At 42.7% G+C, this 26742-nt stretch overlaps 1 protein-coding gene across 3 annotated transcripts in view; it reads left to right on the top strand.

Annotated features, from left to right (window-relative positions):
• The window catches only part of DHRSX (dehydrogenase/reductase X-linked), a 104180-nt gene extending 86841 nt beyond the window's left edge, over positions 1-17339 (top strand). For all 3 annotated transcript variants that reach the window (XM_083502069.1, XM_083502071.1, XM_083502070.1), the window contains one exon: positions 16867-17339. In XM_083502069.1, coding sequence (XP_083358195.1) covers positions 16867-17055 — 189 coding nt within the window. In that variant the 3' untranslated portion in view covers positions 17056-17339. The remainder of the gene's footprint in view (positions 1-16866) is intronic.
• The last annotated feature ends 9403 nt before the right edge of the window (positions 17340-26742 follow it).

Raw genomic sequence — 26742 nt, 5'->3', positions numbered from 1 at the left:
CAGAGCTGCAAATTAATGGTGATTGCTCCTATTTTGATTAATCAATGAAATACAATGAAGCAGAAAAATGTTATTTTTAAAAATATTCTGAAACGGAAATCTGAATTGCCACATGTTCTTCAGTTTTACTCTTAAGTACCTACACAATACAAGTCAAATAACAAACATCTCTCTCATTAGCCTTAAGTGCTTTTTGTCACAACAGCACTGTGGAAATGCATCATTCTTGTCTAGGTTTTTAATATTTTTCTTCTTCAGTGTTTTTAAGATCTTCCTTTCATCCTCACTTGAGTTGATTGTTTAAAACAGCCAATGTACAACTTACTTGAAGTGATGAGAGCACAGGTTTACTAAGCGGGAAATAATTAAAGCAATTTATCTCACTGAGTGATGCAGCCTGTTCAGTTTGAATAAAAATTAACTTAATTTTATTTTCCTCCATCTGTGTTCCAGGCCTAAGGCTTTGCAAAGTTCACAAACAATTGTAATCCTCTTAGTGGGCGCATATTTAAGAACCAAAAGGTCAGCCATCTTTCATTCATCCATCAAAGTTATTGTACAATTAAAGAAAAGCAAATAGCTGTTTTAAGTTTTGTTTTCAAAGGGTGCTGATCAGACTAAGGCCCTATGAATTCCTCCAAAGGCTTAAAGCTCATCCACACTTCCTCTTGTCACACTGCTTTCCCTAGAGGAAAACCGTTCTTTAGTGCTGAAACAGAGCAAACCGGAGGAGACCAGGGGGAAGGAGAGCTGGTCACTGCAGGAGAGAGAGACAGCTTGGCTCCCTCACCAGCCTGACTTATCACTGCCTCTTAGCCCCACTCCTCTCCAGCCTCCGCTTCTGCATCTGATTCTGAACTACTCTCTCCCACAGACTCTTCCTGCTCACTAAACCCTGTTGCTTCTTCAGCTTGCGACACCTCCCCCTCCCCCTTGTCTGCTCCCTCTTCAACTTCTGTTCACTCATCGTCATCCCAGCACCACTCCCCTGGCTCTGAGCCTTCTTCCTTTAGGGATTCCCCAGCTGGCACCTCCCACCACTCTTCTGCATCCATCCAGTCCTTGAGCATGCTCAGTGGCCATGGAGTGCTGAGAAGAGAAAACATAAAACTGTGGGGGCAGGGCATATTTTCTGGAAATAGGGCATGACTGGCTGGAACCCTGCACTGCAACATTTTCTTGCAGGTTCCACTTCTACACTAGTATTTGCATTCTTTGTACACTTATAGAGTGTCCTTCATTAGTATTTTTTTTTTTTTTTGCAGATATAGCCAACGTACCTTTTTAATATGCTGCAATTTACATCTAAACCATCTTCAGCTGCTTTATTAGTACAGTTCTTAATGAAGCCCCATGGAAGAAGGGAGGGGGGAACCATATCTGCATTATTTATTAGATCTGCAGCAAATGCTAGTCCTTTAGGAGCAGGCAAAACATTTGGAGGCTGTGTGGCTTATTAGGAGAAAATGCCTTTATGCATGTAGTTAATCTAGTGGCTTTTAAAAATAGTTCATTGGTGTAAACGACCAATATATACAATTATTATTTTTTAGTTGATATCAACTTGAGCACTACAATAGTTGCCCTTCTAGGGCAGGGGTAGAAATAAAGGAGAGAAGCTGTGCTGATATTACTAATCAATGCTTATTTTATTAAAAATGCTATTCCTCCTCCTCCTCTTTTTTTTTTAAAGAAAAGGTATAGGTATGATTTTTCTAAATTCACATTGTCTTGTTTGTTGTATATTCCTATAATATCTTAAGTATTTTGGCCAGATAAAGGTTTTAAAATTGGTAACAAAGCTATCTTTTCATGGATGATTGCCATTCGGATTGTCTGCAAAGGAAAGATAGTCACAGAAAGAAACCTGGACAATCTAGTCTTTTGTAATCACTTCTCCTTTAAAGGTTTGTTCTTGAATGAAGCTTTTCTAGATGAACAATGCAAGTAACCTTGAGACTAATCATATGCAGGACAAACCTTTTTATGGAGAACCAGTAGTTTATCAAATTTCTCTTGGGTACATCCCAGTACATCCCAGAAGCAGAAGGGTGAACACGGAGGATTTTAAAGGAAATAAATAAACAGAAAAACAGAAAACAGGAAGCTGAGGGAGGGAGGGAGGGAGGGAGGGAGAGAGAGAGAGAGAGAGAGAGAGAGAGAGAGAGAGAAATTATCTATAATGTTTTGAGAAACAAATGGCCTGCAGATTGCTGTACTGTATTGTCTGTCATTTTCTGTTGACTGTGTACTCTTGTCTTTACTTAACCATTATGACATTTGCACAACATACAAAATGACTTAAAAAAAACACTTCTTGTTTCTTGAGCATTCAAAGATGCTTAGTCTTTGATAGCATATAACAATACAATGTGTGCAAGCAGCATCTCTCGGCAAGGGACATAGTTTTGTAAAGTGGAAAGAAAACCGACCACTTTTCATAATAAATGCATTTATAGCTACGTATTATGTGTGCCCAGTATCATCTCTGTAGTCTTCAGTCTTCAAAGAGTGTGCCTAAAGATTTTCATAGCTTTCCATGCCACTGAGTTTCTTTCATCCTGCCCCAGTTGCTATAGTGATTCAACTTTCATTGGTCCCCCTCCATCCCCAGGGCTGGAAAAGGTTATCAATAAGATAGGCTTAGGTAATTAGTTTTCACAGGAGTAGGAATTAGACCCATGTGGGCATGTACTGTGTCTTGGATTATGTTAGTCTGCAGTGTCCTGTAAATAAACAGGGCACCAACACAGCTATGGAAACAGATTGTAATACTTGCTCACACCTTTCACATAAAAAATATGTTTTGTCTGAACATTTCAGAAGGACAGGAGTCAAAACATTCAAACAGAAGTATCATAAGCTCAAGATGTATCTACACGAGCCAGGTTATCATAGCAATTTCCAGAAAGGGAGCCACGCTAATCCTTTGCAGCAAGGAATTGTGTTGCTTATTTGCATAAGTTTTCACATGATCACAATGCCCATATCACCCCAGTGCTTGCTGAGATGTGCAAAACGCACCTGTCTGATGTAACATCCAGTTGTTGAAACAGTACATAGTGACATAAAGATTGTTGATGCACTTCAGTCTTTAGTTCCAAGTAAGATCCCCACAGTTGTGTCAAGGTCTAAGCCAAAGGCATGAGAGAGGAACCTTCTTGTCATGTGTGCTTGAATCAGTTGGTTCAGGATCAGTGTTTGATGGGGGCTGTTGCTGAGCCTGTACAAGAGGAAATCCTTAAAAGAAAAGGTAGTTAAGGAGCTCATTTTTGGATTGGACCATGTGAAATTTGTTCCACATTTTTGAAGCTGTTAATAGTGTTCAGCAAGGCTCAATTTTCTATGTGGTGGGATTTATCATCCGTATGAAACCTGCTGGTGGGGAGGAGATTGCCCATAGCTTTGTTCTGTATTTAAGCGGTACTTTTGGGTGTTTGGAATTTGTGCATAAGGGGAAACAAGCTAAAATTAAATCCCAAACAATACCAAAATAATGTTTGTTGGATGCCAAGTGCTCTAAGAAAAGTGAGTTTTCCTGTAGTTGTCTGGGCATTTGTTGCTCAGTAAAAAGTGATATGAAGTGAATATGTTTCACACAAGAGGCTGGTTTTGACCTTTAAAATCCTTGATAGTTGGGATTTGTAGATCTCGGAAATGCCTTAGATTAACTCCCACCATCCTTCAAGATTGCTGGGTAAAACCCTGCTTGAAATCCCATCAGGAGATCAAGATGGTGGCAGTGGAAGAAGAAGGCCTTTTCTGTAGGAGCCTCAAGGCTCAGGAATGAGGTCCCAGAGGGACAATATGAAACATAACTCTGTAATATTCAGAGATCAGTGCTTCTGAATTTGTTACTGTAACTGTTTTCAGCGGGTCTGTAGATTTATTTTTTTCCATTTCTGTCCTGAAAAAGCAGAATATGCATCTGATGATGGCCCACCATTTTGGTATGGATATTTTTATTTTAGGAGTATAGTCACATTTCCAAGCTGCCTCAGATGGTAGGGGAGGTCAGGTAACACCTTTTATGTACAGTCTCAGTGTGTTTAGGTTCCTTGTTTTCCCTGATGAAACGAGGCAATTGTTGAAAAATAGGGGATCAGTGGGATCAGTAATATATGAGGCTGGGGCTGGGGGATCCAAATCTGTGATTAAAAATTTAAAACTTTGTAAGAATGTTTTTGTAAAGCCTAGGATAGGAAGTAAATCTGTTAAATGTGGGACAAATTATATTATATGAATACAAAATGTTGCTTTTTGTTTGTTTGACATGTACTGTAGCACCCTGCTTGTGGTTAACGCTTAGCTGGAATGAAATATTCAACGCAGCAATAGAGAATTTAAAATAATTATTTATTTGTCAGACAAATAAATGAGAGGCACAGTGGTATATGGTTACCAAGCTCTGGCCTGGCCTCCTGCCATTATGGCCAGCACTTATATTCCCTTAATCCAGCCCCCTTTGCTCCTCCTTGGGCTGCCTCTGTCCAATCAGCCTGGTTGGATTTCCTATTGGCTGATTGCTATAACCAATCACAAAAAGATACACCCATATCCTTCTGTCCTTATAAGGAACACAAACAGCTATATATTGTTACATCTATAAATGACAAATAAGTAGTAATATATCTTACATGTGTCTCAACAAGGAATCTTAATTACCAGCTCACCTCTTGCCCTCCCTGCCCTATTGCCTTCTAAAACAAATGGTTAATCTTAAATTTTTATCTTAAACATATGTCAAGGATCTTGAGTTTCACATCAACATTGAAAGATATCCTTCATTTGAAGGTTTCTAAACAAATGTCTGGCAGCTAATATATCAGGACAGCATTTGATGGCGTCTTCTTGTCTGGCAAGAGGCTGGACTGGTGGCTGACTTAATTTCAAGATAAATACAACTCTTCTAGCATTTGTTAAATCCTTTGCATAATTACATTTAAGCCAACATATTTAATACACAACACAGATAGCCTCTTAAAAGGAATAAGGCCTTTTTAAAGTAGAGGGAGAAAGAAAGAAAAGGACTCAGTTTAAAACAGTTTCAAAAGAAGGCTCTTCAGTTCACATCCCCCCCCTTTAGCAAGCTGCTTTTCCCATTATCTGTTTAAGGAAGAAACAGCTTTAAAAAGACTTCCCAGCTAGATGCTTTAAAAAGACTTCCCAGCTAGATGTTTTTTCTCCCATTTACCTCTGGCCTTAGAAAATACAGCTCAAGGTTTTAAGAGAGGCCCATGGTATCATTTTACTATTTGCCCATTCCTAATTATATTTATCTCTGCCTTTGTTATCTTCTGTAACATGTAGGGTCAATGTCCTGCTTTTAGTCTGTAATTTCAGCTTTTATGACTTTGAGAATTGTTTTCTGCTATCAATCAAAAAGGGGGCCCCTTGTCTTAGGAGAATGGCCAAGATTTTCTCTGCCTGGCATTGAAACATTTGAAAATCTTTTAGGCTCTCTCTAATATACAAGTCCTGATCAAACATTAATAAAATGCAGGCTTATGCCTGATGCCTCATTCCCCCCTTTCAAGCTCAAGGACCTTCGTCCCAAGTGTCCTTGATAGCTTGACCTTCATCATATTCCTGAGGTAAAGCTCTGTATAGGGCCATGATATGAGGTAGAGTTTCATTTGAAACCATCTTGCTAATTGTACTTCTAAAACATGAAATGATACATGGCATCATACATAAAACCATTACCACTACTGTCAAGAAAAACAAGCAAGACAATAGTATCCCTTTGAGTCCTGTGACATTAGGTAACCAATTGGTGAGCCATCCCATATCCCATCCTTCCCATGTTTGTACTGGGACATGTGCTATATTCTCCATCTTTGTGGCCAACACACGGATTGCCTCACCATTATCTGAAATGTTAAAGCAACAGGCATTCCCTGTCAAGTTCAAGACTCCACATAGGCCTCCCTGCTTGGCAAGTACATAATCCATTCCCATTTTCAGCTGCAAAATGGCGGCTCTACTTTCATCCAATTGTTGTGCAATAAGTCTCAAACTCCGGGCCGTTGCATTGGTTACAAGTTCCACTACTGCTTGCAATCGAATTATTCTGTTTAGATTATAAATAGGATCCCGTGCCCCTTGTATGAGCTCACCAGGATTCCAGGAGGCAGGATCATAATAGGCTATAATGCGCTCTGGTGGCCAATCATCAGTACCGCTCCAACTTTGGGTACTTCCTCCTGCTATATGAGAAATATCAGCGTTTCTTCGTGTACGCTTGGGCAAATTAGTAGGCATAATCCACATTGGTGGTAATACCCATCCCAGGAAACAAGTCCCACTCCATTTGGAGGGGAGTTTCTTGTATGCCCATTCTCCACATATCCACCACAACCATCGGGTCTGAGGTCTTTGGTACGTGGAGTACAGAAGGCGAAATAGCAAAAGAGGTAGAGAGTTCACAGTGCAGTATGTTAGATTGCCTTTTTCTGTCACAGTTATGTTCCATACCACTTTCCATGCATGAATAAAAGGAGGTGCACAGGGCAAGGCATCCCGAGTTCGATAGGTAGTATCGTGTGCCCAGGTATTCTTAATATTATCCCAAGTATAGTGACAATGAGAAGAGCCTATCATGGTAGAATCAGCTGCATCTGATGATTTATGTACACAGAATTCCCCTTGTACAGGTATAACTCGTAATGGTTTAGTTGAGTTCCATCCGGGGAAATTCTGTACTTCTGTTTGGTGTGGTATTTCGCTTACCATACCAATGGCATCTAATGGTATCGGTAATAAGGGCATACCTCCCTCTGAATCATCTGGCCCAAGAGAGCAAACAAGGCAATTGGTCCTATTTGCAACATTGGCTACCATTTCAGCTAAACCTACCCACATATTGTGGTCATGGTGGAATCCATATTTAGTCAATTTGGCCAGATTCAAGGACCCTTCCCCTTCCCAAGGGATCAGGATTAATAATAGAATCATGTTGATGTCTAGCATATGCATTCCTTCCACAAAAGATTACCTTATAGTGATAGCAAATAAATATTAGTCCCAATATAATTCCCCCAGTGACAGAAATGGGGAACCACCAAGACCAAAACATATATCCCGAGGATCCCCAATGAGTAATATCTCTGATAATTGTTCCACAAGGGGGTGGGCAATCAATTAATTGTATAAGAGAATCTTTCCTTTCACAATCGCTGGTTCAGATGCTCCTCAAGCTTCAGGCGTGCGCAGGTCAGCCAGCTTCCAGGTTGTGGCTGCAGCAGGCCGGTCGTCTAATGTTGCCCGTGACCTAGCCCGTTCCCGGTAGGGCTAGATACAGGGGTTTTTGGAGAGAGTCAGTTTAAGAGGATTAGAGGGGTCACCTTTGCACGTCCAACTGCCTTCGGACTTCTTCAAACGAGAGTGATGAATCCAGGGGGTCACCTCAGCTACCTTCACCGCTGTTGGAGTAGAGAGCAAGACGGTGTAAGGTCCACGCCACTTAGGTGCAAGTGGATCACGTTTCCACTCTTTCACCCATACGCTATCGCCAGCCTGGAACTGATGAATCGGCTCGGCAATGCTGCACGGCGTGCGCTCGAGGACCCACCTGTTAAGAGAAACAAAAACACGGGAGAGAGATTGCACTTGTCCCTGTGTCACATGGTCTCCTATTTGTTTAAGATCAGCTGGAATATCCTGAACAAAGGAGGGCGGTCTCCCATACAGGAGCTCAAAAGGTGACAACTTAAGTCTTTTTGTGGGTGCACACCGAACACGAAACAGTGTTATGGGTAACACATCTACCCATCCCAATCCCGTTTCCTGGGTTAATTTTGCCAATTGGGTTTTCAGAGTCCGATTCATTCTTTCAGTTTTCCCTGAACTCTGAGGCCTATAGGCTGCATGCAGTCTCCATTTCACTTGTAGGACTCGACATACTTCTTGTACTACTTGATCAATGAACGCTGGCCCATTGTCACTTCCAATGCATCTAGGTAATCCAAACCTCGGGATCAATTCAGTGAGGAGTCTCTTAGTTACCTCTCGTGCCTTTTCAGTTCGGGTGGGAAAAGCTTCAACCCATCCGGTAAGAGTATCTACAAACACAAGGAGATACTTGAATCCCTTAGAAGGGACCAGCTCTGTGAAGTCCACAATTAGGCTTTCCATGGGGACATATCCCACATGTTGGATTCCAGGAGGTTGTACCGGTCCCTGCCTGGGATTGTTTTTAGCACAAAGAACACATTTCTGTGAAATGCAAGTTGCTAATTGTGATAGGTTAATAATATACAACTTCCGACTGAGACTTTCTCTGGTTGCAGTACCGCCAAGGTGAGTAGATTCATGATAATTTCTTACAATTGTGCCTGCTAGATGATGAGGTACATAAATCCTATTGTCTGGCAGGATCATCCAACCGTCCTTCACAACTGCTCCTTCCTGTTCAGCCCACTTCCTCTCTTCTGGGGTATAGTGAGGTTTAACTTCTTCTGGAGCTACCTCTGGTATGAGGGCTGCTATAAATCCTCCCACAGGCTTTTGGGCTGCCTCTCGAGCTGCTTTGTCAGCAGCATGATTTCCTCTGGTTATTGGATCCCTTCCTCGTCCATGACCTTTGCAGTGCATTACAGCAATCTGTTCTGGAGCCCATACTGCTTCTAACAGGATTTCTACTTCAGGTCCATATTTCAAGGCCTTCCCGTGGGCTCCTATTAGACCTCTTTCTTTCCATAGAGCACCATGTGCATGCAGGGTTAAGAAGGCATATTTAGAATCAGTATAGATGTTTGCCTTACATCCGGCTGCCAATTGCAGAGCTCTAGTTAAACCTATAAGTTCAGCTTTTTGTGCTGAGGTGCCAGCAGGCAAAGCTTCAGCTTCCACAACTTCCTCATTGGTGACCACAGCATATCCTGCTCGTCTGGCACCTTCATGCAGGTAACTGCTACCATCAGTATAATATACAACATCTGGATTTTTCAATGGTTCATCTTTCAGATCGGGTCTACTGGAATAAACTTCATCCATTATTTGGAGACAATCATGTGATTCTTCATCATCTACCTCTGGTAGGGGCAGCAAAGTCGCTGGATTGAGCATATTCACTACTCGTAGATGAATCCTGGGATTTTCACACAATAGGCCTTGGTACCTAGCCATCCTTGGGTTCGTTAGCCAATAACTACCCTTATATTCCATGAGTGTCAGAACAGCATGAGGTACATTCACATACATCGTCTGGCCGAAGGTAAATTTATCAGCTTCTTTGACAAGGCTTGCAGTGGCCGCTACTGCCCTTAGGCATGGAGGCCATCCTTTTGCTACTGAGTCCAATTGTTTTGACAAATAAGCTACTGGACGGTTCCAACTTCCTAATCTCTGGGTCAGGACTGCCGCTGCAATCCCATTCTGTTCATGTACATACAGCTGAAAGGGTTTTTCCGAATTAGGCAGTCCAAGGGCTGGGGCCTCCATAAGTCGTTGTTTGATAACTAAAAAGGCTTGTTGCTGCTCAGGTCCCCATACAAATGGGTCCTTTTCTGCACCTCGAGTGCTTTCATGTAAGGGTTTGGCCAGACTGCTGAAATCAGGTATCCATAGTCTACAAAACCCTGCTGTTCCCAGGAATCCTCTAAGTTGTTTCCTTGTGGTAGGTTCCTTGATAAGGCAAATAGCTTCTTTCCTCTCTGGCCTCAATGCTCGTTGTTGGTGTGAGATGTCAAAGCCCAAATATTTGACCTTTTCTAAACATAACTGTGCCTTTTTCTGGGAAACTCGGTAGCCAGCTTGCCAGAGCAAGTGGAGCAGTTCCTCTGTACCTTCTTTACAGGTATCAAAATCCTTTGCTGCTAGTATAAGGTCATCTACATATTGCAGAACCACCTTTTCTCCAGGTATTGAGGGGTAACTTGTTAGATCCTTCGCCAAGGCAGTGCCAAATAAAGTTGGGGAATTTTTGAATCCCTGGGGCAATCTCGTCCAAGTTAGCTGGCCTTTTGTTCCTGTTAAAGGGTCTTCCCACTGGAAGGCAAATATAGGTTGGCTCTGTGGTGCCAGCCGGCAACAGAAGAATGCATCTTTCAAGTCCAATACAGTAAAAAATGTTGCTTCTGGTGGGATCAAACTCAGCAGGGTGTATGGGTTTGGTACATTTGGGTGCAAGGTCTCGATAGCCTGGTTTACGAGCCTCAAGTCCTGCACTGGCCTGTATTCATCTGTCCCAGGTTTTCGAACAGGCAAAAGGGGTGTGTTCCATTCTGATTGGCAGGGCTTAAGCAGACCATATTTTAATAGGCGGTCCAAATGTTTCTGGATGCCCTCTGCTGCTCGCCGGGGTAAAGGATATTGCTTTACAGATACAGGGGTAGCCATAGGTTTTAAGGTTACTACAATTGGAGCTATATTCTTGGCCATTCCTGGTGGGCTATTTTCGGCCCATACTCCTGGTGGCACCTGTAGAGTTCGGAGGAGCTTGTTTAACTCTGTATCCAATGTGGGTTGGACTTGCAGGGCTGACATTAGGCGCCATGATTGTTCCTTAGGTACTGAGAGGGAAATTATTCCTGCTGCCTTTGATGGCAGTTTCATTTCTGGACCTCGAGGAGTGAAGGTGATTTGGGCCTGCAATTTGGACAGCATATCTCTACCTAAGAGAGGTATTGGACACTCAGGTATATACAAAAACTGATGGGTTAAACGATGTCCCCCAATCTGGCATTCCAAAGGTTGGAGGAAAGACCTCTTAGCTGACTGACCAGTGGCACTTTTAATGACTACACTTTTGGATGCCTTTTTCTGCAATAGTTCTGGGAGTACTGAGTATTCAGCCCCAGTATCAATCATAAAGTCTATTAAATGGCTTCCTAATTGGATCGTGACCGTGGGCTCCTGGAAGCCTAACTTTATGGAGTCCGGTCTTTCCTAGTCTTGGGTAAAATCCTCCTCTGCCAGTCCAATGACATTGTCCCTACTCCGTCCTTGTCCAGGTCTCTGATATCTTCCATTTCGGATCATTCCCCGTCCCCGTCCCTGGTTTCTTGGGCCGGAGCCTGGGCCTGGGCCTGGGCCTGGGCCTGGGCGTACTTCTTCCAACCTCAGGGGTTCAGGACACTCCCGCTTCCAATGACCCTCCTTCTTGCAATTTGCACATTGATTCCTTCCCAGTGGTGGATTCCTTCCCCGCCCTCTTCCTCCATTTAAGGGGCGGTAGTCTTGCTTTACTGCTGTGGCTAGCATTACCATCTTTTCCTTCTGCCACTTCTTCTTCTCTTGTTTCTCAGCCTCATCCCTATTCCGATAAACTCGGCGTGCAATGGCCATAATTTGGCTCATCAGCATCCCTTCCCATCCTTCTGATTTCTGAATTTTCTTACGAATGTCAGAAGCGCACTGGGCCACAAATGTAGCAGTAATCATTCTGCTGTTTTCAGGGGCTTCAGGGTCAAAAGGAGTCCATATACGATAGGCTTCTTGCAGCCTCTCTAAAAAGTCTCCTGGACTCTCATTTGGTTTCTGTTCTACTTCTGAGACTTTAGACATATTAGTGGGCTTCTGGCATGCCCTGCGGATACCTTGCACAAGCGTCTGGCGGTAGGTGGTAAGTCTGGCCAGGTGAATTACATTGTTTGGATCCCAATTAGGATCTTCCAAGGGAAAGTTGTCTTGGAGATGACGGTCAATATTAAAAATATTTCCCACTCTGGCCTGCTCACGCAAATATATCTGTGCCTTTTCAATTATGTCTCTCCTTTCCTCAGTGGTGAACAGAGTATTCAGGAGCTGGCGGCAATCTGTCCAAGTAGGACTATGAGTATTTATTATTGAAGTCACCAAGTCCATCATAGCCTGAGGTTTTTCTGCAAAAGATGGGGTGTGTGTTTTCCAATTCATCAGATCCGTAGTTGTGAATGGAATATATTGCAGAGTCGACGTTCGAGGTGGCCTTGGTCCAGGTAGCCCGTTAACCAGCACAGGCTCCTCAAGTGCATCAAATACTCTTCTGAGAGGGGCTACTACGTGATCTTTCTCTTCGCTTTGCTCTAGGGGCCTCAAATCATAGGGGATGGTATTTGTCCCAAGGCGTTCTTTTAGCAGCTTTATACGCCTGGCTGTATTGCTTGCTGACCGATTAAGGTCTCCCTGTAACTTCTGTAATAATTCTCTAGGACTTGGATGTACAGGAGTTTGGGGTAGGCAATCAGTTGTTTCACTAAAAGAGACTGTAGATGGAGTTCTACTGGGACTCACAGATGGAATAACCACTTCTGCTTGGGCTTTATTATAGGCCTCCAATGCCTCCTGAAGATATTTATCATAATCTATCAAGGAATCAAGTTCTGTGACTCCAGCCCCATTATTCATTCCACTTTCTTGCCTTGGGGTTACAACTGGTGGAGTGTTTGGATTAGGCTCCCTTCGATGTGGAGCATAGGGTGGAGGTGGAAGCAGCTCTTCCTCTGGTCCCTCAAAAATGGGTTTGAGTTTATTTGGCAAGATTCCTTTCCTGGCTTCGGCTTTTACAGCCAATAATTTGCATCGTTGGACTTTGCATTCCCTTATCCATGGAGGATTTTTATTTAATGTGCTCAGCCAGGAATCTATATATGAAAATTGTTCTGGGCACCCTCCAATTTCTTTGGCGATGTTAGACCAAAGTTTGCTTACTAAATTTATATCAAAAGTTCCCTGAGATGGCCATCCAGTATTTTGCTTTGGCCACTCTAATTCACATAACGTTCTCAGGCGCTCTGGCGTCATTTTGACTCCATACGCCCCTGAGAAGGCTTTCTTAAAATTATTTAACATACATTCAAGAGGTGTATTTTCCCCTTTTGAACCCCCAACTCCCATTGTATGGCCCTGTGAAGTATCCACTCAGTCACTCACACACACGCTTCGTGGGGTTTCTTGCCCAGATGGAGTCGCCTCACTGGGAACCGAAGTACTACCCACTCCACACTCAGGTCAGCTACAGATTGCTCTGTACTTTCTCACACATACAATGCGCTGGATACTTCACCACACACTACCTCCCAACTTCCCCTTTTCCCCCACCAGACCACCATCTGATATACCCAACCACCTAGCGTACTCAGTTCCCACTTACTGAGACGCAGAAGTTTGATCAAGACTTCTCTTCCTCCCAATTAATTGGAGGGCCAAAAATCCCTTTGTGCACTTACCCCTGGTTGGTTCCGTTTCCCCCCGGTCCGTCGCCGCCAGTGAGCAGGGTATCAGACAGACGAGACTTCTGCGTTCCCCCTGGAAAAATTTACCAGTGCGCGCTTGGGTAAGCAGTTTAGAGATCCTCTCTCTTGTACCCTGCTCAGTAGAGCGAAGGGGCTGCGTTCCAGCAGACCACTTATCCGAGTCACAGGGCACCATAAAATGTAGCACCCTGCTTGTGGTTAACGCTTAGCTGGAATGAAATATTCAACGCAGCAATAGAGAATTTAAAATAATTATTTATTTGTCAGACAAATAAATGAGAGGCACAGTGGTATATGGTTACCAAGCTCTGGCCTGGCCTCCTGCCATTATGGCCAGCACTTATATTCCCTTAATCCAGCCCCCTTTGCTCCTCCTTGGGCTGCCTCTGTCCAATCAGCCTGGTTGGATTTCCTATTGGCTGATTGCTATAACCAATCACAAAAAGATACACCCATATCCTTCTGTCCTTATAAGGAACACAAACAGCTATATATTGTTACATCTATAAATGACAAATAAGTAGTAATATATCTTACATGTGTCTCAACAAGGAATCTTAATTACCAGCTCACCTCTTGCCCTCCCTGCCCTATTGCCTTCTAAAACAAATGGTTAATCTTAAATTTTTATCTTAAACATATGTCAAGGATCTTGAGTTTCACATCAACATTGAAAGATATCCTTCATTTGAAGGTTTCTAAACAAATGTCTGGCAGCTAATATATCAGGACAGCATTTGATGGCGTCTTCTTGTCTGGCAAGAGGCTGGACTGGTGGCTGACTTAATTTCAAGATAAATACAACTCTTCTAGCATTTGTTAAATCCTTTGCATAATTACATTTAAGCCAACATATTTAATACACAACACAGATAGCCTCTTAAAAGGAATAAGGCCTTTTTAAAGTAGAGGGAGAAAGAAAGAAAAGGACTCAGTTTAAAACAGTTTCAAAAGAAGGCTCTTCAGTTCACATCCCCCCCCTTTAGCAAGCTGCTTTTCCCATTATCTGTTTAAGGAAGAAACAGCTTTAAAAAGACTTCCCAGCTAGATGCTTTAAAAAGACTTCCCAGCTAGATGTTTTTTCTCCCATTTACCTCTGGCCTTAGAAAATACAGCTCAAGGTTTTAAGAGAGGCCCATGGTATCATTTTACTATTTGCCCATTCCTAATTATATTTATCTCTGCCTTTGTTATCTTCTGTAACATGTAGGGTCAATGTCCTGCTTTTAGTCTGTAATTTCAGCTTTTATGACTTTGAGAATTGTTTTCTGCTATCAATCAAAAAGGGGGCCCCTTGTCTTAGGAGAATGGCCAAGATTTTCTCTGCCTGGCATTGAAACATTTGAAAATCTTTTAGGCTCTCTCTAATATACAAGTCCTGATCAAACATTAATAAAATGCAGGCTTATGCCTGATGCCTCAGTACTAGTTTTCTCTTTGACAGCACAGCACTTTGATGATAATTATTTGTGTCAAGTGAAATCCTCTAGTTTACCTTGCTGTGCTGGATTAAGCCTCACAGTCTTCATTTGCTGTCACCCTGGTTGTTGTGGTCTCTGGCTCATAGTGTGTTACTCAACAGAATGCATTTTATATACACACATACATACAACTTGCACCTTCATCTGCTTGTGGCAGATTAAAGGACATTTCATCCTGATAAAATGAGTAATTACACTAGAGATTGCAATATTGCTTCTTGCTTTCAGTAATGCATTAATTCCGCTGCTAAGAAAGGAACAACTTGCCATTTCTGTGTAATGCTGCTGTATTGAGATTGAAAATCCTTGGATCAAACCCACGGCAGTGAATAAACCACAGTTTCAAAATCCCTGTAGGCATGCTGTGACCTCAAGCTCTACCCATGTACAACTGTAAGCAAAATGCCAGAAGCTGACATTTGCAAAGAGATTAATGATTTTGAAAAACTTCGTGTTGGTTTAGCCAGCTTGGATCACCTGAAATAACCTGATATTCAGACGCTGTGATATTTTGCCCCACAGCCTAATGAATATGAAAGTGTTACAGGTAGGACACCCTGAAGCTTAAGTTGAAATAACAGTGATACTCACATCCAGATTGCTCATTCTCCAATAAAATGACCCTGTCCCAGATTTTAAATACTGTTTCTCAGATTCCTTAAATTTCGGGCCTACCATCTTTCCCCCCTTTCTCTTCTTATCTCTTCCTTCCCCTCTGAAATGGAACAAGACATGCCATTTTACTTCCACATTTTTCAAACTTACTGCAGTGGCTTGAAAACAAACAAACATAGGATGCAACCCAATTCCTTACCGGGAGTAGAAATATATGAATGGGAGAGGACGTTTTGTATGCAGAGGGCAGTGGATCACCAGGAGAATAGGTTGCTAATCTATTTCTAATGATGTTGTAATTAACAAGATTAAACAATTAATTTGCAGTTGGGGAAAGAAGAAAGCTTAAATCAGGTCTCACAAAACTAACTCGGGATTATATAATTTTGAGGACAGATGTCTAAACATCACCTTGAAGCACAAGATGTATCTTTCTACATTTGCAAACTTGACAAGTTTGATTCTCATTGGTCTCTCCCAACAAAATACATGTGTGTGCGTGTTCACACACACAAACAATGGTGATAAATTCAGTGTTTTTTTCCAAAAAAAATCAGTGCTGGTATTCACCATGAAGTTATTACAGTAAGTGCCACACTTTTTAACAACAACAAAAAGAGGTGCCAGTACTGTGTATCCTTCCCCCTGGGGGGCAGGGAGCACTGGTGATAATTCCTGATATATCAAGATTTCTCCTCATAGAATGATAGTTTCCAGAGTTCCTTGGTCAGAGTGCTGAGGAATGGGGGCATAACTAGTTCTTGTATTGTTTTGTAAACAGATGCTCTATCTAGTAAACAGTGGCATAGCGTGGGGGGTGCTGGGGGGGCTGGCCGCACCGGGCACATCTGGGGGTTAGGGTTAGGGGGCGCAAATCCACAGGTTACGGGGCGCAAATTACTTGCCTTGCCCCGGGTGCTGACAACCCACGCTACGCCACTGCTAGTAAAAACAATAACAGAATCTGTGTTGCCATGTCAGGTCCTAAAACTGAAAGAACTAGGTGGTTTCTAAGCAACAAAGAACCCCCATACCTCTTCCCCCCCCAAACAATTATAGAGGGGAGTGGTGAAGGCAAGCTAAAGGCAGAGGTGCGATACATTTATCTTTGCTTAAAGTCCTTGAGAGACAGTACTTCCACATAATCTGCCCATGGGGATCATTCTGTTCATTGTGGTGTTATATTTGTCAAATGTTACTACACTATGTAACTTGACAATTGCCTCTTGTTCAGTGAATAACTAGCTCATAGACCACTTTTAGCAAGTCTCAAGGGAAGAAAACTTGCCCTGAGTGACACACAGTCTCTCCCCTTCCTCTCTCTCTCTTCTCCACCCCCACTCCCTCTATCTTTGCCTCTCCCCCCACCAACTCCACCTAAACCAAATATATTCGAGAATTGGGCTTATATGATTTCCTTATAGAACATAACCTCTCCCCCCACCCCACCTACCAATTAGCCAGTGCTTGAAATATGTCTTGGAAGTAAGTTCATGCTCATGTCTTGATAAACCTTATTTTGTGCATTCCTGTTCTACTTGATTGATTGATTGATTGATTGATTGATTGATTGATTGATTTCTAATCCACAGAGCCCAGAAGAGGGTGCGTCCACATCAATCTATGCAGCAGTTTCACCAGAGTTGGAAGGCATTGGCGCCTGCTATCTTTGCAACGAGCAAAGGACAAAATCTGCGGACATCTCGTATGATGAGGAGTTGCAGAAAAGACTCTGGACAGAAAGTTGCAGACTTGTTGGGATCCCTGATACAGCACCGTAGGAGGGCTCGGAAAATAGCCACAGCTTGCTGTGTGAATGCAATACGTCCCACCGGCCTCTGTTGTGCGGCATCACTCATACTTCCGGAATTCACTGTTCAGTCACGCCGGCAAATAAGAACTCTGTTCGAGCTACCAGTCTGCTAGTGGTGGTGGCGGCAGTGGTGGTGATGGGCAAGAGGTTCCCACCCAGAATTGTGTGTACGGTGGTTTTTGAACTTGACCATCCATTTTGTAATCATAATGTTTCAGTCTGTGATTAAATATATATATATCTTTAACCTTATGTAGAATTAGGGGTTTTCTTTCACACAGAGACGGCGAACCGCCAAGTCCCCCAGATGTTGCTGGACTTAACACTTCCATCATCCCTGACCAATGGCCATGCTGGCTGGAGCTGATGAGAGTTATAGTCCAAAAATTAATTGAGAGCCACAGGTTCCCCACCCCTGCTGCAATATCACTAAAAAGGTACTGTTTCGTGAGGCTGAAACGTATTCAACTTAAGGCAAGCTCTTCAAAGCACTAGTGTAGGCATTTTGTGTGCCTTTCAGCAACTTGAAGAAACTGGAGTTTCTTTCCTTTGTGCTAACCTATGACAGGGCCTTTTCAGTAGTGGTTTCTCATTTGTGGAATGCCCTTTCTGGTGAGGTGGGTCTGTCTCCATCATTACTGACTTTCACGAGGAATCTGAAAACCATAGAATTGTAGAGTCAGAAGGGACCCTGAGGATCATCTAGTCCAATCCCCTGCAGTGCAGAAATATGCAGCTGTCCCATACAGGAATCGAACCTGCAACCTTGGAGTTATCAGCACCATGCTTTAACCAACTGAGCTATCCATGTGTATACAATGCTATGTATGATTAAGAATAGCTTAGGACTCTTGCCATGTTTTAGATAGCTGGCCATTTAACTTGACCAAGCTGCTACATAGAATCATAGAAGATTCTATGCCCGAAGATTCTAAGAATGATCATCTGTACTTCATTTCATGCCCACATAGTCCAGGATCCAGAGGTATTCAAGATCTAGAGGCACCCAAGGTCTTGAGCATGCCCAGATGAGTTTATTTTTTTAAAATTTGATGGATGGAATCATCATGCTATATCACAAACACAAGTCCATACCTCCCCTTGGCCACACACACAGATAGTTGTGATCTTCTTTAGATTGTTGTAACAATTGTACTCTATAAGTAGCTTGTAGCAGTAAAAGGGGTGTCATATTCCAGAACAATTCATGCAAGAAATGCAAGAATCTATGAAGATAGTAGAGCTTTCTCAGGATGGAAGATAAGAAAAACAAAAAACTGTGCAAAAGAAAAGCTTCCTATTTTCTTAGTGGAATAGCTTGCTATTCCATCTCCAGGTGCAATGCACCTTCAGATTTTAAAAATGGAAACTTTTTAAAGAAGCATTTCTAGTTGTCCACATGACTGCCCTTTGCAAAATATCTGCTCCTGTTTCAAAATAGAAGGTAACATAACTTGCACCACGCATATAGAAATCATAAGTAAAGCACATGGGAAAGTATGCTTCAAACTTCAGGGCTCTTTTACAGGCTTTGCTATGGGAGTATGTGTGTGTAATCTCATCTTCTGTCCATCCTTTAAAACTATACAGGTCTGTGTTGTGTTGGCTTTGCAGAAAGGGTTAGGGTGATGAAGGTAGGAGAGAATTGAACTGCACTTGATTTGGGGGTTGTTTGGGGTTTGTGTGTGTTTTCCTGGGGCCCCCAGATTGGGTATTTTTCTGGTGAGTGCATTTTGCAACACAGTGTGAATGCAAAAAATAGTGCATTTGTGGGGGATTTCTGTTGGCCTGTACATTTATCATTCCACTTTATGAGTTGCTCTGCAGTGCTTCCCCAATGTAATTCCATTATTGCCATCAGGAGGGGCACTCTGGCACTACAGTGCAACAAAAGCAGGTAAAAAAAGCAACCCCTCACAGATCATTTGTGGTATGAAGAGTTACAGGATCTCAGCAGGGAGGTATGGGGCATGTCCTGTTTGGGAAAGAAGGTGTACGTCCACACCAAATCTTCTGCATGCCCAAACAGTTTTGGGCAGGATCACATATAACCATCCCAGTGCCATCACGAGCACAAATGGTGAATGCACAAAGAAATGTGCCTGCAGTGCCAGAACTTGATTGCTCCTCTCCATGTTCCACTGTGCCAATGAACAGATATGGGGCAATAATCAGGATGGCAGAAACCCTGTGGAAAATCACTCCCCTGAAAGGATTTGCTTTGGGGAGAAATCCTTCATTGGTGCCAGTGAGGAAGTATCGGTTAAAAAAAATCCTAACTGCTATTTTATCTATATGCTTTTTTAATCCTGGTCTGAGACCGTAATAAAGTTCATTCATACCCTCCCCTACAGATCACACAGAAGGAAATAAAAGGAAAAGAAAGAAGGAAAGAAGGGTTAAATGTCCCCTCCATGTCTGCTATGATCTAATAGTTTTACCTTCTCTTCCCCCAGCCCCCAGCTGATGCTATTTGCATTTAAAAATAGCCTCATGTTAAATGCAAAGATGCATTTAAGGTCTTATGTGGTTCAGCCATCATACATAGAATGACAGTTCCCAGAAGGAATTGCCAAAAGGCCAATTTAAATCTGTAATGTAAATACACCCTTAGACACGGATATCTCTTCACTGTTATTTTGCTTTATGTTAAACTGAACTTTCTGCTGTTCATTAAGCGAAAGGAACACGAATGAATGTAAGAAAATGTGATGAATGACTGAACTGTGGTTGAGTCATTCTCCAATTCATTTAGTATATGAACACTGCTATTTTACAACCACAGCAGACAGTTCATAAATTGGCAACATAAGGTGTTTTTTTAATAGGTTTTGAGTTGAGTTAGTACTATAAAACATCGCCTACATTTCAGCTGTTTCATCTGTAACTGTGATAGGGTTACCCTTGCTTTGGCTTAATAAGGAAGATTAGTGTCATGTTGTCTGCCTTTTCCTAAGTGTTGTAGTGCCATAGATGGGTGGAAGGAGTGAATTTTCTGTGAAGATTCGCAAGGGAAACATGCATGGTTAACTGAATATTGCTGTGGCAGATCAGCTGTAGCCACGAAGGGTCTACTGAGCCAGGAAGGATCAGAAATATACAAAATCTGCATGAATACCAAGAAATTGATGGATGGGTGTTTTTGAGCAATAGCTGCATCCAAAAGGGGAGAAAATGATGAAAGAATAGTAAAAAAATTTAATACAGCTTTCCAAACCTGATGCTTTCTAGATGTTGCACTCCTGACTTCCAGCCAGCACAGCCTGTGGCATGGTACAGTGGTACCTCGGGTTACAGATGCTTCAGGTTACAGACTCCGCTAACTCAAAAATAGTACCTCGGGTTAAGAACTTTGCTTCAGGATGAGAACAGAAATGGTGGGGGGGCGGCGCGGCGGCAGCAGGAGGCCCCATTAGCTAAAGTGGTACCTCAGGTTAAAAACAGTTTCAGGTTAAGAACGGACCTCCAGAACGAATTAAGTTCTTAACTCGAGGTGCCACTGTATTATGGGAGTTGTATTATAGTACCAGCAACATCTGACAGGTACCAGGTTAGGACAAACTACTTTAATATACTGCCCGAATAAGACATTTATCACATTGCAAAATCTGCAGCTGGTTTTGTTTTTTGTTTTGACATTTGTGTTAATGTCACCCAGTTCTTGTTGTTTTTATTGGCTTGAGCACCTGAATTATTCTAAACTTCACCCTGATACCCCCCCCCCCCGTCCCCAACAAACAAAAGGTAAGGAGGATCCTGAGCTCTTAGAAATCAGATTCCTATCAAATAATGGTTAGCATTTGGTATGGATGTTTATAGCTGATCCGAAACAGAGAGAAGCTCACAAGAAGATGAAAAATCCAATAAGGGCATTTTGGTACATCTTTAGAGGCCAGCAGGGACACTTCCACCTTTTAAAGTGCTTTGCATAGCATCACATCTCAGGAGGAAAGTTAGCTCATTTGTTACCTGCATTATAAAGTGACGTTTCTAGGTGTGGGTTTTGTTTTGTGGGGAGGGTTGCTAAGGATGCACTTTCTCGTGTATATGATCTGCCTTGACATAAGAATTTAAGAAGAGTTCTGTTGGATCAGGCCAAGGACAATGTCATGTTCTTATAATGATCAGCCAGATACTGATGAGAAACTCACAAGGAGGACATGAGCGCTCTACCCACTTGCGATTTCCGCCATTTGCAATAGTGGTAGTAGAATGACGCCAATGTTGCTAGTTAGCCACTGTTAGACTTATCCTCCATGTCTGAACCCCCTTTTAAAGCCATCCAAATTGGTGGCTGTCCTATAGTCACAAATTAGACTCAGGGTTGGAAGAAGTACTTTCTTTGGCCTGTTCTGAAACTTCCAACACTCAGCTCCATTGGGTGGCTCTGAGCTCTGTTACGAGAGGGGTAGAAACACTTCTCCCTATCTGCTTGCTCTGTACCCAGGCTCACCAGCTTGGCCCTAGGACCACAGATGCCCAGGGCTGCGAACACCACGGGTGCCTGATGGCAGCATGCCCACGGTGCATGTGTCCGGTGTTAGCATGCCTGCCGGCAGGCACACCTCACATCAACACACCCTGTGGCCCTAGTGCAAAAATTGTGGGTGCCTGGCCCCTTAATGGGGAATGTTGTGTGGGGTTGGAGCCCCCAGCTCCCACCCCATCTGGCGCCTAGCATAATTTTACACACCACTATTATGTCACCTCCCTCACTTCATTTTCTTTAAACTAAAAAGCCTCAAATGTGGAAGCTTTTCCTCATAGGGGAATCCTATGGTTCTGTGAGTCGCTTAGTTTTCCATGCTAGTAAATGATGTAGTATATCCCCTGATTTGGTACTTGAGCACCACCTTCACTTAGCATTATCCAGAAGTGCTAATGTGAGCCAATCATTCCCAATGTTTGTATGAGAAACAGCATGTGTGTGAGAGACCTGTTGAATCAGCAGAGCAACTCCTGACTGGGTATAGGAGGTCCTTGACCAAGAGTCTGGCAAGAACAAATACTGAACATTTGGTTCAAACAGTCCATAACCATACCCTTCTCCAACAAGCCCTTTCCTCTTCATGGATTCTATCCTGCCTGCTTGACAGTTCCTGTCGTTTTGGTCCTTTGCTTGGGAGTGTTTACTTGTTAACTCCTCCCGTCCTTATGTATTGGATCCATGGTCCTCTGGTACCAGATCCTCTGGCACTGACTCCCTTCTTGGTTCATAAGTTCCTAGCTCCCGATTTGTGAGCTCCATCTTCAATGCCCAACCATTGACTGCTGCTTCTGTTGGCCTGAACTAGGCCTGCAAGCATTTCACAGATTTGTATGTAATAAATGTGTTCTTAAGCAGGCGTCACAGTCGAATGAAGCAACAGCCAGATTTTTCTAAGTGGAAGTGGATGTGTTTCAGCAAGAAAAGGAGAGGAGTAGAAGCTGAATGTTAAGGGAATGTCACCAAGTGAGGGGCAGTGACCTCAAGGATTAGAAGATCTTGTGCATGGAATACAGTGTATTTACTCTTGCCTAGTAACCTTAATGTGCTTCTTTGGTGCCATTCACAAATGCATTTTAACAGTATTATATTCATAAGATTTAAAGAAAACGATCACTCCAAAACAAATTTGTTTTTTGTTTTGACTTTTGCTTCGTCTTACCCTTTGTTACCTTTCACAGTAAACCAGGTTCCCAGCATATTTTGCTAGCAGGTTCCTTTCCTTCTATTATTAAAGTACCTATTAGTCTCCATGAATTTCTTTGCTTGTTCCACACTCACTGCCTTACAACTTTTGCTTCCACTCCTGTCCCTGTTCTAGCAATGGTTTGGCTAGCTGTTCTCCCCATTGTTCTCCACTTTATCCAGTAAACATAGACTCCATTCATGTATATCTGAAACCATGGTTTCAGACTGTGGCTTGTTAATTAATTTTAGTTACAACAAACCACTGTTCCCTGTTTTCTAGCATCAGGTGGAATTGTGGTTTGTTCTAAAGTAAAAGCAGGTTTCACTTTTATCTCTCATAAGGAGAGAAGAGGAAACATCTGAACCTCAGACTCACCGCAGCTCATTCTCAATAGGTGGTCATCTGAACCAAACCATAGTTTAACTATAGTGTAGCAGAAGAGCATATCTGAATGCTTTGCCATGTATAAAGTCTATGTCCATAGAAAACTAGAATATTAGGAAAACTCTTCACTCACTAGGCTAGAGAAGCTCCATCAAACAAAAAGCCAAATTACTCAAAAGCTGAATAGAATGCTAGCTGTCAACTGTGTGCTGTTCCCAGCCAAAACTTACAGAGACAGCTGTGAAAGTTTGTTGGAAGTAAGATTGCATTGGCACACTTCCCCTGTTTCCCATTTGTTTGTACAATGAACATGGTTCTGGTAGCTTGCAAATTTCTAAGTATGCCCTCCACATTGATAGCTGGTGCCAGCTGGGAATCATCCATGCAGACTCCACTGGGCTGGTAGTACCAAGGCAATCTACAAGCATAAACAGTGTGTTGCAAATTTGAAACAACAAACAAGAACCTATCTCTTCTTATTCTGTAGAGAGAGTCTGTATTTGCCAACTGCGTAGAACAATTCTTCCAGGTAGGAGTTCAAAGACAGCATGGCAGTTCTGAAGAAAGCATTCTTTTCTGCTACTATGGTGTGCAGTCCTCTGAAATAAGTTCTTTTCCACAGTGGTTTGGACTAAGGCATTGGCTCAACATCACATTGGCTGCTGTTCTGCTTTTCTGGTTCAGTCATTATCATGTAGCTCTCTTCATAGATGCATCCTATTTATATTAAGTAAACAGTCAGCTGACCCATAACTCTTTCCTATGGTTCATCATGCTGTCTCTTCTGTAAATAGCAGATACAGAGATCTGTAAAGCTAGAGGATAGAAAGGTCAGTGATCCAATGCTTAATCGGAGGCAGAGCATAACATCCTTGCTTCATTTGTTCCACTACCGCTCTGTGGAACACAAGTTACATAGCCACAGACTGAAGGCAATGGCCGCATGAGAAATGGGCTCAGATGCCCGGGTTGAACTTTCCCCTTTACACTAGCACATTGTTTCTAACCTTATGCACCCGCATTTTGACACAGAAAGAAATGCTGCCTTCTCCCCAATGTAATTTCACAGAGCGGTTTATTAACATCTAATTATATTCCTGATTTTGTGGAACATCATTAGAGTCACATTACACGTTTCCAGGCATTCTGTGGATACCTCATGCATACCTTCAAAGCAGATGCTGACTTCATTTCACTATACACATAAACTGATGGGATGGGGAGAAAAGAGAATGTAATGATTCCCACATCATGTACATATGGGGGGGGGGAAACAAGTGTATACTTAATGGGGTGGGGTGGACAATGCATTGGTTTGTTTGTTTGTTACCATGTTTAGTTTTAAGTAGCATAGAAATAATACCTTCTGTTTTTGTCATATGTGGCATGCACCTCTGGAAGCTAAATCTGCTGCATAATCCATGTTGCCACTCTGAAATTTTCAACTTCAAACCTATGAATAGCTTAATGCTGTTGCTTCATGTTTCCTATTGGTTGTATAAGTTGACCTTTTGCTTAATTCCTTTAAAATAATGCTATTCTGCAGCAAGAGGGCAACACACCATGGCAGCAAGAAGTGATGAAATTCCTGTGGGTTTTCTTATTCCCCTACCCAGTCTCCCTGGGTGCCCAAAGCATGCTGGGAAGTTCTGCTGCTGGTCTTTTCTTGAGAAGAAAACAGCAGCAGGAGGACTTCTCAGTACGTTTCAAGCTCACATTTGTTCATTACCTTAAAAAACCCATTTGCCCTTTGAACAAAACCTAGGACACCCGCTGAACTATGATCCCTTCCTGCATGCAAAAGTCTCACTGGCAACATTGCATATGGGTTTGCTTCACTAGAAGTGACACAGTGTACATGGGCTTTCAAAGAGCTTTTTGATAAGGTATGTCACGAAAGAGACCTTAAACTTAGCAGTAACAGAAGAAGAGGCGTGGTCCTCTTGTGGATCAGGAACTGGTTAAATAGCAGGAGGGAGAGAGCAGGAATAAATGGCCAATTCTCCAGATGAAGGGAGTTAGAAAGTGGAGTTCCACCAAGGATCAGTACTGGGACCTAGGCTTTTCAACTTGTTCATGAACAAGGCATAGAAGTGGAATATTAAATCTGTTTATTGGTAATGCAGTCCCCCTTAGAATCAGCCATGTGACCATTTTTTTAAAAAAAGTTTTTGCTTTCATGGTAGACTTGACGGTACCTTGGTAAAAACAGATGTGTTATATCCTTTAGCATATGTGCTTCTGTGCATGGTTGGGAGCACCGCATGGAAGAAATGAGCTCAAAAAGCAAAGCTGTGCTATAGAAATCTTGAGGTCTTACAAGATAAGTGAAATCCTGTTCCAATGCAGTATGGTAGATAAAAGAGCTGAACTTGAAGGACTTGGCTTAAACTAACACCTCTATTATGGATTCGTTGTGTTGTCTTCTGTGGCATTTGCAGCAGGGGAATTGACTATTTATGTATAGTGGTACCTTGGGTTAAGTACTTAATTCGTTCCGGAGGTCTGTTCTTAACCTGAAACTGTTCTTAACCTGAAGCACCACTTTAGCTAATGGGGCCTCCCACTGCTGCCGGAGCACGATTTCTGTTCTCAACCTGAAGCAAAGTTCTTAACCCGAGGTAATATTTCTGGGTTAGCGGAGTCTGTAACCTGAAGCGTATGTAACCCGAGGTACCACTGGGGTGGGGAACCTTTTTGGCCCAGGGAGCCAGTTCTTAATTTCCCCCACCCTCAAGAGCCACAGTTTTGATACACGAATGGAACCACCTTCCTGCCAATCATCTGGCATGACAATGATATCAGGCAATTGACACAGATATCAAGCCTTTGAGAAGTGCTGCAGAAGAGTCTTTGCTCCTTCCCCAATGCTGTTGGACTCCAATCCCATCAGCCCCTGCCAGGAAGGCCAACAGTCAGGGGTGATAGTAGTCATATGGTGGATCTCTGCTTCCCCATCCCCAGCTCTTCCACATGGTTAACGTTGAAATGGTAAATCATTAAGGGGAGGAGATTTTTGTTTGTTTGAGCCAACTGCAAAGCACCAGGTGCACTGATGGCACTGTGTGAATGAATAAACAGACAGACCTTCTGTCCTCAAAGTAAGGGAGATAAATGAACCCAAATGTGCTCATTATTATCTCTGCTTATGATGTGCTGTACCGACGCTACTCAAGGAAGCCTGTGCAAAGGAGGCTGCGGTTTGAATGCGTACTTCTGACTGCCTGAATGTTTTGAATGCTGTCCCAATATTTGGATAAATGTGGCGGCGGAGGAGGCACCACAGCAATGGGATCAGACGCCATTTATCATCGAGACAGAAACAAGCTTGAGAGAAGCGAGCCTTAACCACTGAAGTATTTGCTTCTACATTTTCTCTCCTCCCCCTCCCCCTGGCCATTTATTTTCCTATTGCTTTTGAGCAGTCGTTCCTCCGTGGATAATGTTTGCAAATGAAAGCAGTCTTGGCATGCAAAAGTCAAGAGGCAGAGATAACATTGCTGCCACAAAGGTTACCAGGGAGAGTTAGATCACAGCCGTGATTAGCTCGCTTGGCAAAGGGAAACACGCAGGACTGCGTAGGCAAAGGAGGCTGT

Source organism: Podarcis liolepis (assembly GCF_965112155.1).
Source record: "Podarcis liolepis genome assembly, chromosome: 4".
Classification (NCBI taxonomy): Eukaryota; Metazoa; Chordata; class Lepidosauria; order Squamata; family Lacertidae; genus Podarcis; species Podarcis liolepis.
Note: the sequence above shows the minus strand (reverse complement) of the source record. Positions and strands in the feature narration are given on the sequence as shown.